A 13,628-nucleotide genomic window follows, 5' to 3' on the forward strand; every position below is an offset into this window, starting at 1 on the left:
CCGCCCACGGAAGCATGCTTGTGTGTTCCTCCCGCTGGACCCCACCCGGCGTCCCCATCTCCCCGGAGTGCCTGCGTCTCCCAGAGCTCCCCCCCTCCCAGGAATGCACGGGAGTGCTCCCAGGGATTGTGGGAACGTTTTCCTGCTCCCCCCGCCCGAGGAATGGCATGTGAGCCCTTCACTTTGCACACACTTCAGCTGCTGCGCTCCCTGGCCCCCCCAGCCTCTGTGGGCCAAGTTGTGGGCAAGCCGCTCCCCTTGCGCCCCCCACCCGCTGTTGTGCATGAGCGCTGCCCCCCCACGCTGAGGAGTCACGGGGGGGCGCCCCCCCTTCCGGGTGGAGGAGTCACGGGGGGGCGCCCCCCCTTCCGGGTGGAGGAGTCACGGGGGGGGCGCCCCCCCCTTCCGGGTGGAGGAGTCACGGGGGGGCGCCCCCCCCTTCCGGGTGGAGGAGTCACGGGGGGGCGCCCCCCCTTCCAGGTGGAGGAGTCATGGGGGGGCGCTCTCCCTTCTGGGTTCGGGAGTCACGGGGGGGCGCCCCCCCTTCCGGGTGGAGGAGTCACGGGGGGGCGCCCCCCCTTCCGGGTGGAGGAGTCACGGGGAGGCGCCCCCCCCTTCCGGGTGGAGGAGTCACGGGGGGGCGCCCCCCCCCTTCCGGGTGGAGGAGTCACGGGGGGGCGCCCCCCCTTCCGGGTGGAGGAGTCACGGGGGGGCGCTCTCCCTTCTGGGTTCGGGAGTCACGGGGGGGGCCCCCCCTTCCGGGTGGAGGAGTCATGGGGGGACGCTCTCCCTTCTGGGTTCGGGAGTCACGGGGGGGCGCCCCCCCCTTCCGGGTGGAGGAGTCACGGGGGGACGCTCTCCCTTCTGGGTTCGGGAGTCACGGGGGGGCGCCCCCCCTTCCGGGTGGAGGAGTCATGGGGGGGCCCCCCCTTCCGGGTGGAGGAGTCACGGGGGGGGCGCTCTCCCTTCTGGGTTCGGGAGTCACGGGGGGGGGCGCTCCCCCTTCCGGGTGGAGGAGTCACGGGGGGGGCGCTCCCCCTTCCGGGTGGAGGAGTCACGGGGGGATGCTTCCCCTTCCGGGTGGAGGAGTCACGGGGGGGGCCCCCCCTTCCGGGTTGGAGAGTCACAGGGGGGGCCCCCCTTCCGGGTTGGAGGAGTCACGGGGGGACACTCCCCCTTCTGGGTTCGGGAGTCACGGGGGGGGGCGCTCCCCCTTCCGGGTTGGGGAGTCACGGGGGGGGCGCTCCCCCTTCCGGGTTGGGGAGTCACAGGGGGGGCCCCCCTTCCGGGTTCGGGAGTCACGGGGGGGGCGCTTCCCCTTCCGGGTTCAGGAGTCACGGGGGGGCGCCCTCCCTTCCGGGTGGAGGAGTCACGGGGGGGCCCCCCCTTCCGGGTTGGAGAGTCACAGGGGGGGCCCCCCTTCCGGGTGGAGGAGTCACGGGGGGACACTCCCCCTTCTGGGTGGAGGAGTCACGGGGGGGCGCCCCCCCTTCCGGGTGGAGGAGACTGGGGCATTTCCTCTGCGGAAAGTCACGGGGGAGAGCTCTGCATGGCCGCTCTCCACACCAGGAACGGGCTGGAGTCGCTCTCCTGTCCCGCTCTCCCAAGGGGCTGCGAGCGCTTGCCTTTCAGCGCTCTCTTGTGCTCGCTCCCCTGCACAAACACGTGGGTGCCCGATTTCCCTCCTGCCTGCCTGCAGTGACCTTCCCTCCCCAGACTCCCTGCTGCTCACCAGCTCTCGTATCCCTTCCAGGTGAGCTCCTCTGGGGCTGCTGCCCGGGATGGCCGGCTGAAGGTGGGGCTTCGGATCCTGGAGGTGAATCACCAGAGCCTGCTGGGAATGACGCACACTGAGGCTGTGCAGATCCTACGCAGTGTGGGTGACAAGCTCCTTGTGCTTGTGTGTGATGGCTTTGACCCCAAGGCCGCAGCTGCAATCGAGGTGAGAGCCTGGGTAGGGCCATGAAGAGCCATGTGGCAGATGGGTTCCTCCGCAAGAAATCCTGTCTTTGTATGCCCATGCAGCGACACACAGCTACACGCGGGGACACACAGCTACACGCGGGGACACACAGCTACACGCGGGGACACACAGCTACACGCAGGGACACACAACTGCACGCGGCGACACAGCTACACGCGGCGACACACAACTGCACGCGGCGACACACAGCTGCACGCGGCGACACACAGCTACACGCGGCGACACACAGCTACACGCGGCGACACACAACTGCACGCGGCGACACACAACTGCACGCAGCGACACACAGCTACACGCGGCGACACACAACTGCCACCTCCAAGCTAGTGCACGCGTGGCGGGTCCTTGTGTTGGCACTGGCAGGGGAGGGAGAAGGAGCCTGGTGCACGCACGGGGAAGGTTGCCTGACGCGAGGCTTCTCCTGTGGTTCTAGACTTTCAGGTCAGAGGGTTGATTCCACTGTCCAGAAGGTTCTGGAGAGCAGAGCCCTGTTACGCAGCAGTGGCTTTTAACCCATCCGAAGCCAGTTCTCAGGAGTGGTGCAGCACTAGAGGTGGATTTCGAGCAGGACAGGGCAGGGGTCTGCACAGCAGTGTGGGGAAGGGGCTCTGTGTCAGTGGGGCAATTCGAATGAAGTATGTTTGGGAGAAGCTGGCAACAGGCCGTGAGGAATGCTGGTGAAGGTGAGACGTCAGGGACCCTGTGACCCAAGACGGGGCAGACAAGTATGGAGAGGTCGAGATGAAGGTGATGTACAGGAAGCGGCGGGGAGGGAGGTGGTCAGAGCAACAGGCAAAGAAGATCTTAGCAGCTGGGTTTTGTAAGGACCGGGGGGTGGATTTGTAGGAGGCTGCAGTGATGAAGATGGGAGTATTAGCTTCATGGACAGGAAGAAGAGGTTGGATCTCAGAGATGTTTTGGTGGACAAAAGGGGTGGATTGGAGCTTGACCTGACCATGGGGGGCTGGAGAGACAGCAGAGCCACAGCCCCCACTTTTCAGGCCTGCGTGTCACGGAGGCTGGTGGCATTCAGCACTGTGGCTGTGAAGGTGTGGCATGGGAGGGCAGATCAGGAGCTCTTGTTGGGCCATGTTGAGACATCCAGGAGAGAGATAAGACCATGAGAACAGCCAGACTGGGTCAGACCAAAGTTCCATCTAGCCCAGTAGCCTGTCTGCGGCAGTGGCCAGCGCCAGGTGCCCCGGAGGGAGGGAACACAACGGAATCCTCACGTGATCCCTCCCCCATCTCCCACTTCCAGAGAAACAGAGGCTGGGGACCCATTCCTGCCCAGCCTGGGTAACAGCCATCGATGAGCCTTGTCAAGTCACAGGGCCAGGGCCCAGCCAGATTACGGATTTGCTTCAAGACAGAGTCAATCAGGGATAGTTGCTTTTATTAATCTCACTATAGCACTGCTATGGCTGGCTAATACTGCCAGATGGTTACTCAGCTACTGCAAAGGAATACGCCAGTAAGCACAGGTAGAGCAATGCAGAAAGCGAGCATCCGGCACTTGGAAATGCTTACGCCCCTTCAGTCTGCGGGGAGTCCCATTCCTGTTAGCTTGCACCAGGCCACAGTGGACGTGGCTCCAGCTGGGGGGAATCCAGGGTACTCTCCGAGGTGAGACTCACTGGGCATGGGACTCCCTACGCTAGTTATACTACAGTTGTTTACCAGGTGTGTGCATACTGGCCCAATACCATTCTTGACATTCCCATGGGGCTGAGAACTGAGGTCATGTTATTTATCCTATACTCGGCTCTCAGCTAGCAAGCATAGGGAGTTGCGGCTGATGAAAGCCGTCTGATAAAGAACACCTGGTATTTTCTCCAGCAGGGCTCATGGCTGACCTAGAGGAATACAAAGTTAACCCCAGTAGGCCTACATATGGCTTTTTATATAACAGACCTCTCCTCCATGAATTTGCCTACATCTTTTTTGAATCCTATTAAAATCTTGGCCTTCACAACATCCTCTGGCAAGGAGTTCCACAGGTTGACTGCCTTATGTGAAGAAATACTTCCTTTTCTCTGTTTCAAACCTGCTGCCTATTAATTTCATATGGTAACAAATATTCCCTATAAGCTGTGTGCTTGTGTGGCCACTCAGGAGAGATTCAAATGCTGCCCAGCTGATTAGCAGAGGCCCCTCAGCTAGGTTTTATTTCTACTGGTGCCTCGTTGCACATTCACAAATGCCTTGGTGCACATAAAAATGTATTGCGCACATGGATGGAAAAATCCACACGTATGGAGGGAACATTGTTGGTGACCCCTAGTTCTTATGTTATGGGAAGGAGTTAATAACTCTTTCTTATTTACTTTCTTTGCACATCATGATTTCATAGGCCTCTACTTAGTTGTCTCTCTTCCAAGCTGACAATTTCCAGTCTAACTTACCTCTTCTCATATAGCAGTTGTCCTATACCGAGATGAGGTGAACACATATGCATACATTATTCCAGGTGCAAGCATACCATGGATTTATAAAGAGACAATAAGATATTTTCTGTCCTATTATGTATGCTTTTTCTCTGTTTGCTTCCCAGCACTCTGGCTATGTCTACACTACACGGTTCTTCTGGAAAAAGCTACGCAACTTGTGAACAGCAATTTGCGTAGCTTTTTCCGCTTCTTTGTTCAGAAGAGGCTTTTCCAACATTTGGCCTACACTGGGTCAAATGTTGGAAAACCCCCCTTTTAGGGACCATCTCTTCTTCCTCATAAAACGAGGTTTACAGGGATGCCGAAAACACATCTGCTCTTCCAAAAAAAAATTTTGGAAGAGCAGACCCGTTCCCTTGACGCGGCAGAGTTTTTCCGGGATACCTCTGGTATACTTCTGGTGTCCCGGAAAAACTCTGTAGTAGAGACGTAGCCTTTCTTTGATTGCTCCTGCACATTGAATGGATGTTTTCAGAGAACTATTCTCAGTGACTCTAAGATCTCTCTTGAGTGGTAACTACTAATTTATACCCCATCATTTTGTATATACAGTTGGGATTATGTGTTCCAGTGCCCATTACTTTGCACTTATTAACATGGCATTTTATCTGTCATTTGGCCATCCAGTCACCCACTTTTGTGAGCTCTTTTTGAAACTCTTTGCTCTTGAGCAGTTTGGTATCATCTGCAAATTTTGCCACTTCTCTGTTTAACCCGTTCTCCAGATCATTTATGAATATTTTAACTAGGATTGGTTGCAGTACAGACCCCGGGAAGACACCACTAGTTCTTCTTGGAGTGCCTGCTGATATGTATCCCAAGTAGGCATGCGCGCTGCGTGCACAACCGTGGGAAAGTCTTTCCCTAGCTGCTACTCGTCGAGTCAGCCGTGGAGTCCCCTGGAGTGGTGTTAGCGCGACTCCCCATATATAACCCTGCCAGCTCAACCATTCCCCAGTTCCCTCTTGCCGGCTATCCGACAGTGGGAAGGAGGGTGGGTAGAAATAGATGTGAGCCACACATCTCGCAGGATAACAGTTACCGAGGTGAGGAACTGGTTTTTCTTCTTCGAGTGCTTGCTCATATGTGTAGGAGGACAAGTCTTGTGGCTAAGGGAGAAGCGGTGGACATGAGATACCCAGACTTTAGTAAGGAATATGATACAGTCTCACATGACCTTCTTATCAATAAACTAGGCAAATGCAACCAAGAAGGGGCTGCTATAAGGCGGGTGCAGAACTGGCTGGAGAACCGTTCTCAGAGAGTCGTTATCAACGGTTCACAGTCCTGCTGGAAGGGCAGAACAAGTGGGGTTCCGCGGGTGTCTGGTTTTGGGTTGGTTCTGTTCAATATCTTCAGCTGTATAGATGATGGTGTAGAGCAGCGGTTCCCAAACTTTTCAGCATCATGCCCCCTTTTTGATTTTTGAGAAACCCTCACATCTGTCCTCCCACCCCAAAATAGCAGCAAAACTTGTTGAGAAAAAAAAAGGAACTGACCAGGAACGAAAAACAAAAACAGCAGCAAAACTTGGGGGGGATTGACAGGGCAGGGGGCTGGGTCGCCTCGTGCGCCCCCCCCCCCCGAATTTCTTCATACCCCCCAGGGGGGCATCCCCCCAGTTTGGGAACCCATGATGTAGAGAGAACATAACATAAGAACATAACATAAGAACGGCCGTACTGGGTCAGACCAAAGGTCCATCTAGCCCAGTATCCTGTCTTACCGACAGTGGCCAGCACCAGGTGCCCCAGAGAGGGTGGACCGAAGACAATGATCAAGCGATTTGTCTCCTGCCATCCCTCTCCAGCCTCTGACAAACAGAGGCCAAGGACACCATTTTATCCCCTGGCTAATAGCCTTTTATGGACCTAACCTCCATGAAATTATCTCGCTTCTCTTTAAACTCTGTTATAGTCCTAGCCTTCACAGCCTCCTCTGGCAAGGAGTTCCACAGGTTGACAACACGCTGTGTGAAGAAGAACTTCCTTTTATTAGTTTTAAACCTGCTACCCATTAATTTCATTTGGTGTCCTCTAGTTCTTCTATTATGGGAACTAATAAATAACTTTTCTTTATTGGCCCTCTCCATACCACTCATGATTTTATAGACCTCTATCATATCCCCCCTCAGTCTCCTCTTTTCTAAACTGAAAAGTCCCAGTCTCTTTAGCCTCTCCTCATATGGGACCAGTTCCAAACCCCTAATCATTTTAGTTGCCCTTTTCTGAACCCTTTCCAAGGCCAAAATATCTTTTTTGAGGTGAGGAGACCACATCTGTACACAGTATTCAAGATGTGGGCGTACCATAGTTTTATACAGGGGCAGTAAGATGTTCTGGGTCTTATTTTCTATCCCTTTCCTAATAATTCCTAGCATCCTATTTGCCTTTTTGACCGCCGCTGCACACTGTGTGGAAGTTTTCAGAGAACTGTCCACGATAACTCCAAGATCTTTCCTGATTTGTCGTAGCCAAATTAGCCCCCATCATACTGTACGTATAGTTGGGGTTATTTTTCCCGATGTGCATTACTTTACACTTATCCACATGAAATTTCATTTGCCATTTTGTTGCCCAATCACTCAGTTTGGTGAGATCTTCTTGGAGTCCCTCACAGTCTGCTTCTGTCTTGACTATCCTAAACAGTTTGGTATCATCTGCAAACTTTACTACCTCACTGCTTACCCCTTTCTCCAGATCATTTATGAATAAGTTGAAAAGGATTGGTCCCAGGACTGACCCTTGGGGTACACCACTAGTTACCCCTCTCCAATCTGAAAATTTACCATTTATTCCTACCCTTTGTTTCCTGTCTTTTAGCCAGTTCTCAATCCAAGAAAGGACCTTCCCTCTTATCCCATGGCCATGGAATTTACACAAGAGCCTTTGGTGAGGGACCTTGTCAAAGGCTTTCTGAAAATCCAAGTATACTATATCTACTGGATCCCCCTTGTCTGCATGTTTGTTAACCCCTTCAAAGAACTCTAATAGATTAGTAAGACAGGATTTCCCTTTACAGAAACCATGTTGACTTTTGTCCAACAAATTATGTTCTTCTACATGCTTCACAATTTTATTCTTTACTATTGTTTCGACTAATTTGCCCGGTACTGAAGTTAGACTTACCGGTCTGTAATTGCCAGGATTGCCTCTACAGCCCTTTTTAAATATTGGTGTCACAATATTTACTCTTAATTAAGTACTCTTATTAAGTACTCTTATTACTCTTATTAAGTTTGCAGATGATATGAAGCTGGGAGGGGTTGCAAGTGCTTTGCAGGATAGGGTCAAAATTCAAAATCATCTGGATAAACTAGAGAAATGGTCTGAGGTAATCAGGATGAAGATTAATAAGGACAAATGCAAAATACATCTCTTAGGAAGGAACAATCCGTTTCACACAGAGAATGGGAAGCGGCTGTCTCGGAAGGAGTCCTGCAGTAATGGACACGGGGGTCACAGTGGACCATGAGCTAAATATGAATCAACAGTGCGACACTGTTGTAAAAAAAGCAAACGTGATTCTGGGCGGCATTAACAGGTGTGTTGTGAGCAAGACACGAGAAGTCATTCTTCTGCTCTACTCTGTGCTGATTAGGCCTCAGTTGGAGTGTTGTGTCCAGTTCTGGGCACCGCATTTCAAGAAAGATGTGGAGAAATTAGAGAGGGTCCAGAGAAGAGCAACAACAATGATGAAAGGTCTAGAGAGCATGAACTGCGAGGCAAGACTGAAAGAACTGGGCTTGTTTAGTTTGGAAAGGAGAAGACTGAGAGGGGACATGATAGCGATTTTCAAGTATCTAAAAGGGTGTTACAAGGAGGAGGGAGAAAAAATTTTCTCCTTGGCCTTTGAGGACAGGACAAGAAGCAATGGGCTTGAACTGCTGCAAGGGAGGTTTAGGTTGGACATTAGGAAAAACTTCCTACGTGTCAGGGTGGTTAAACACTGGAATAAATTGCCAAGGGAGGTTGTGGAATTTCCATCTCTGGAGATATTTAAGAGCACGTGTCTCACATACCTGGCAGGGATGGTCTAAATGGTGCTTGGTCCTGCGGTGAGGGGCAGGGGGCTGGACTTGATAACCCCTCGAAGCCCTTCTCAGTGTTAGTGTTCTATGATTCTGACGAACACTATGATTCTGAATGTCTGATTCTGACATGCATCTGATGAAGTGGGTCTTTGCCCACGAAAGCTTATGCTCCAACACTTCTGTTAGTCTAGGAAGTGCCACAGGACTCCTCACCGCTTTTCTATGATCCTGTGATTCCAGTTAGGTGATTCACAAGCTAGTACCCTGGAGGAGGGGACAGAGTCATAGTCTAGCTGACTCAAGAACCATGGTACCAAAACCCGCATCCTGTCATGATAGTTGCACGATGGCATAGTGCGATGCGAAAGTAAGTACCAGTGACCCAGTTGCAGCTCTGCAGAGTCCCTGGAGGGATACATGAGTCAGGAATGCCGCCGAAGAAGTTTGTGGCTATGTGGAGTGCAGCGAGTGGTCAGCCAGATTGTAACAATGCGGATGTGTTCAGTGATCCAGGAGAAGCTATGCTGTGATGAGACTGGCTGTTCCTCACTCTATCTGCCACTGCTACAAACAGTTGTGATGTCTTACAAAAGGGCTTGGTCCATTTGATGTAGAATGCCAGTGCACAGCTCACCTCTAGGTGTGCAGGCTGTTGCACTGAGGATAAGTAAGGTCTAAATTTGCATTTGATTAGCATTAGATGATGGTTTCATCAATTCCATCCTGTGCTTCTTGTGGAAAGTGATACTGACGCATTGGTCGCGGATCAGGGCCAGGAACTTCTATAGTTTCAGTTGTTTTACCACAGCTTAGTTTGTGCCTTGCAAACACTGATCTGTGCTGGGTCACAATGTCCATCACATCTGTATCCCAGTTGGGCGGCTTCAGTTCTTCAGATGCCTTAATGGCACCTAAACGATGGACTGCTGAAATGATGTCACCCACACTTTGGTTGTCCGGAGCTTTGTAGATCTTCCTGTTCACTAGATCAATAGTTAATCCTAGTCCTTTAATCATGTCTGATCCCATGATGCCAACACCCTCCATATCTTGTAATCCAACTTGCATGGTGACTTTCTCATCTCCAAGCTTACGCTTGATATTGTTGACAAATGGTACCATAGATGTCTTGCCATTATAGGATTGCAGAGACTTAACACAAGAATATTGCTGTTGTCTTAGCTGAGGAGCTGCCGCTGAACACAGTATACTAGTAGATGCCCCTGTATCTACTAATATCTTCTGCTGTATTTCTCCGAACTTCCCTGTAAAAGTCATTGTCACTACAGGTCTCCCATAGATGTCAAGGGCAATCGGTGTTATTACCTGTAGGGGGGGCAAGAGGGAAGCTCGGCAGCTTCAGTTAGAAGCGTCATGACACTCTACGTCCACATGGCGTCTCCCTTGTGGCGGTCTGTCCGTACAGCAAGATGGCGGCGCCTGTCTGTTGTCACCACGCTGGTGGTTCTCGGAGCAGCCTGGTTCGACGTCCAGCCTAGCCAGCTCCCTAATCATTTCTCCTAAACTCAAGTCCCGAATTCTATCCCAGGGTAGAAATCTGGATAGTTTTTGTGACAGCACCTTTCGGGTCACATGAATCTCCCCAAAACGACCTTGGTTACCCCTGAATTTGGCTTGGGCCGGAGGTTTAGGAGCCTGCCTTTTTACATTGGTAGTCTCCTTCTCCTCTAGAGCTGCTACCTTTTTAGGTTTAATGCACTGCCTTTGCTGCAGCAGCTCAAAGACCTCTTGGAGTTTTCGTTCAAACTCAACCAGTGGGGTGTTCCCAAAATCAAAAGACCCCAAAGCTATCTTCAGGGATGGACACAGACCCTGATACAACAGTCTCTTAAATCCAAAACCATCATAATTTATGGCACCATTAACCAGAATACCTAACCCTGCAAGCCAATGCAACATCACATACAATTCTGGTCTCTCCCCTCAGATAACACATCTGAATACAATTTTCCCATTACCCACTCGCTGGGGAAGTAGAAATGGTACACAGCTTTATACACATTGATGAGTTCTGGATTAGCACCGTTAACCACACCATAAGGCAAGGCCGTCACGTCTTCCAGTGACATGCACTCCCTCATCAGAGTAACCGTATCCTCTGGGGTTAAATCTGGGGTGACAGCCACTTTTGCCATCCAATTCAAAGCTGTCTCTTTGCAGCATTTACCTAGGTTCCTGCCCAGAACTCTGGCTTGTTCAGGAGACAAAGATTTTCGTTCATATTTAATAGTGGGCTGACTCTGCCCTGGTTGTCGGACCTCGGTTACTATTACAGGAGCCATATTCCCTTCCCCTCCCTGATAGCAATCAAGGGGTGGGACCTCAGACCCTCCATTAGCGTTCAGCCAGTCAGCTGGATAACCAGGGCTGACTGCTGAAACGACTCCTCTTGCCTTGCTGACTTGCAGGCACAGGTTGGCAATTTCCCTCTGGCAGCTGGTGTGGTTGGCCACTCCTGGCTTAGGCGTGCCTGCCTCCTTAAGCAGCTGCCTCACCGTAGCCTGTGAGTCATTTAAGGCAGCAACCTTTTCTATGAGGCTGTCCTCAGCTTGGTCACACTGTGACATGACTGCTGCAAGCTGAGCCTCTAGCTTTGCATTTTGAATTTCCACAGCCTCCAATTTGAAATGTTGTCTGTCCAACTGATCTTTTACAGACTCACACTCTTTGAACTGGATTTTCAACTCCTTAACCTGAGCACTAAGCTCATTGCTGACAGTGGCTAAGGCATAAATGAAAGCACTTTTCTGTGCCTTCCTTTTGGGAACAGGTTTAGTTTTTACAAACTTTTCCCACAATACACACAGTTCATTCAAAGGATCCTCCCCCCTGAATACATTAGATTTCCAAGGGTTAGGCCCTTTACAGAAAGAATTGAGAGCGCACTCTAAACAGTTTTTTTTTTTTATAGAATCATAGAATAATAGGACTGGAAGGGACCTCGAGAGGTCATCGAGTCCAGCCCCCCGCCCTCAAGGCAGGACCAAGCTCCATCTACACCATCCCTGACAGATGTCTGTCTAACCTGTTCTTAAATATCTCCAGAGAGGGAGATTCCACCACCTCCCTTGGCAATTTATTCCAATATTTGACCACCCTGACAGTTAGGAAATGTTTCCTAATGTCCAATCTAAACCTCCCCTGCTGCACTTTAAGCCCATTACTCCTTGTCCTGTCCTCAGAAACTAAGAGGAACAAATTATCTCCTTCCTCCTTGTGACACCCTTTTAGATATTTGAAAACCACTATCATGTCCCCCCTTAATCTTCTTTTTTCCAAACTAAACAAGCCCAGTTCATGAAGCCTGGCTTCATAGGTCATGTTCTCTAGACCTTTAATCATTCTTGTCGCTCTTCTCTGTACCCTTTCCAATTTCTCCACATCTTTCTTGAAATGTGGCGCCCAGAACTGGACACAGTACTCCAGCTGAGGCCTATCTAGTGCAGAGTAGAGCGGCAGAATGACTTCACGAGTTTTGTTTACAACACACCTGTTGATACAACCTAGAATCATATTTGCTTTTTTTGCAACAGCATCACACTGTTGACTCATATTCAACTTGTGGTCCACTATGACCCCTAGATTCCTTTCTGCCATGCTCCTTCCTAGACAGTCGCTTCCCATCTTGTATGTATGGAACTGATTGTTCCTTCCTAAGTGGAGCACTTTGCATTTCTCTTTATTAAACCTCATCCTGTTTACCTCTGACCATTTCTCTAACTTGCTAAGGTCATTTTGAATTATGTCCCTATCCTCCAAAGAAGTCGCAACCCCACACAGTTTGGTATCATCTGCAAATTTAATAAGTGTACTCTCTATCCCAATATCTACATCATTGATGAAGATATTGAACAGTACAGGTCCCAAAACAGACCCTTGCGGAACTCCACTTGTTATCCCTTTCCAGCAGGATTTAGCACCGTTAACAACAACTCTCTGACTACGGTTATCCAGCCAATTATGCACCCACCTTATCGTGGCCCTATCTAAGTTATATTTGCCTAGTTTATCAATAAGAATATCATGCGAGACCGTATCAAATGCCTTACTAAAGTCTAGGTATAGGACATCCACCGCTTCTCCCTTATCCACAAGGCTCGTTATCTTATCAAAGAAAGCTATCAGATTAGTTTGGCATGACTTGTTCTTCACAAACCCATGCTGGCTATTCCCTATCACTTTATTACCTTCCAAGTGTTTGCATATGATTTCCTTAATTACCTGCTCCATTATCTTCCCTGGGACAGACGTTAAACTGACCAGTCTATAGTTTCCTGGGTTGTTCTTATTCCCCTTTTTATAGATGGGCACAATATTTGCCCTTTTCCAGTCTTCTGGAATCTCCCCTGTCTGCCATGATTTTTCAAAGATCATAGCTAAAGGCTCAGATACCTCCTCTATCAGCTCCTTGAGTATCCTGGAATGCATTTCATCAGGACCTAGTGACTTGCTGACATCTAGCTTTCCTAAGTGATTTTTAACTTGTTCTTTGTGTATCCTATCTTCTAAACTTACCCTCTCTCTGCTTGTATTCACTACGTTAGGCACACCTCCAGACTTCTCGGTGAAGACCGAAACAAAGAAGTCATTGAGCATCTCCGCCATTTCCAAGTTTCCTGTTACTGCTTCTCCCTCCTCACTAAGCAGTGGGCCTACCCTGTCCCTGGTCTTCCTCTTGCTTTTAATGTATTTATAAAAGGTCTTCTTGTTTCCCTTTATGCCTGTAGCTAGTTTGATCTCATTTTGTGCCTTTGCCTTTCTAATCTTGCCCCTGCATTCCCGTGTTGCTAGATATATTCATCCTTTGTTAGTTGTCCTAGTTTCCATTTTTTATATGACTCCTTTTTTATTTTGAGATCGTGCAAGATCTCCTTGTTAAGCCAAGCTGGTCTTTTGCCATATTTTCTATCTTTCCTACACAGCGGAATTGTTTGCTTTTGGGCCCTTAACAACGTCCCTTTGAAATACTTCCAACTCTCCTCAGTTGTTTTTCCCTTCAGTCTTGCTTCCCATGGGACCTTACCTACAAGTTCTCTGAGCTTATCAAAATCTGCCTTCCTGAAATCCATTACCTCAATTGTGCTGGTCTCCCTTCTACCTTTCCTTAAGATCATGAACTCTATTATTTCGTGATCACTGT

The 13,628-nt window shown here is 50.0% G+C and overlaps 1 protein-coding gene across 46 annotated transcripts in view; it reads left to right on the forward strand.

Annotated features, from left to right (window-relative positions):
* SCRIB (scribble planar cell polarity protein) overlaps positions 1 to 13,628 on the forward strand; it is a 264,687-nt gene that overhangs the window by 127,350 nt on the left and 123,709 nt on the right. For all 46 annotated transcript variants that reach the window (XM_075919859.1, XM_075919864.1, XM_075919865.1 and 43 more), the window contains one exon: positions 1,754 to 1,942. In XM_075919859.1, coding sequence (XP_075775974.1) covers positions 1,754 to 1,942 — 189 coding nt within the window. The remainder of the gene's footprint in view (positions 1 to 1,753; positions 1,943 to 13,628) is intronic.

This window comes from Pelodiscus sinensis, chromosome 2 (assembly GCF_049634645.1).
Source record: "Pelodiscus sinensis isolate JC-2024 chromosome 2, ASM4963464v1, whole genome shotgun sequence".
Lineage (NCBI taxonomy): Eukaryota > Metazoa > Chordata > Testudines > Trionychidae > Pelodiscus > Pelodiscus sinensis.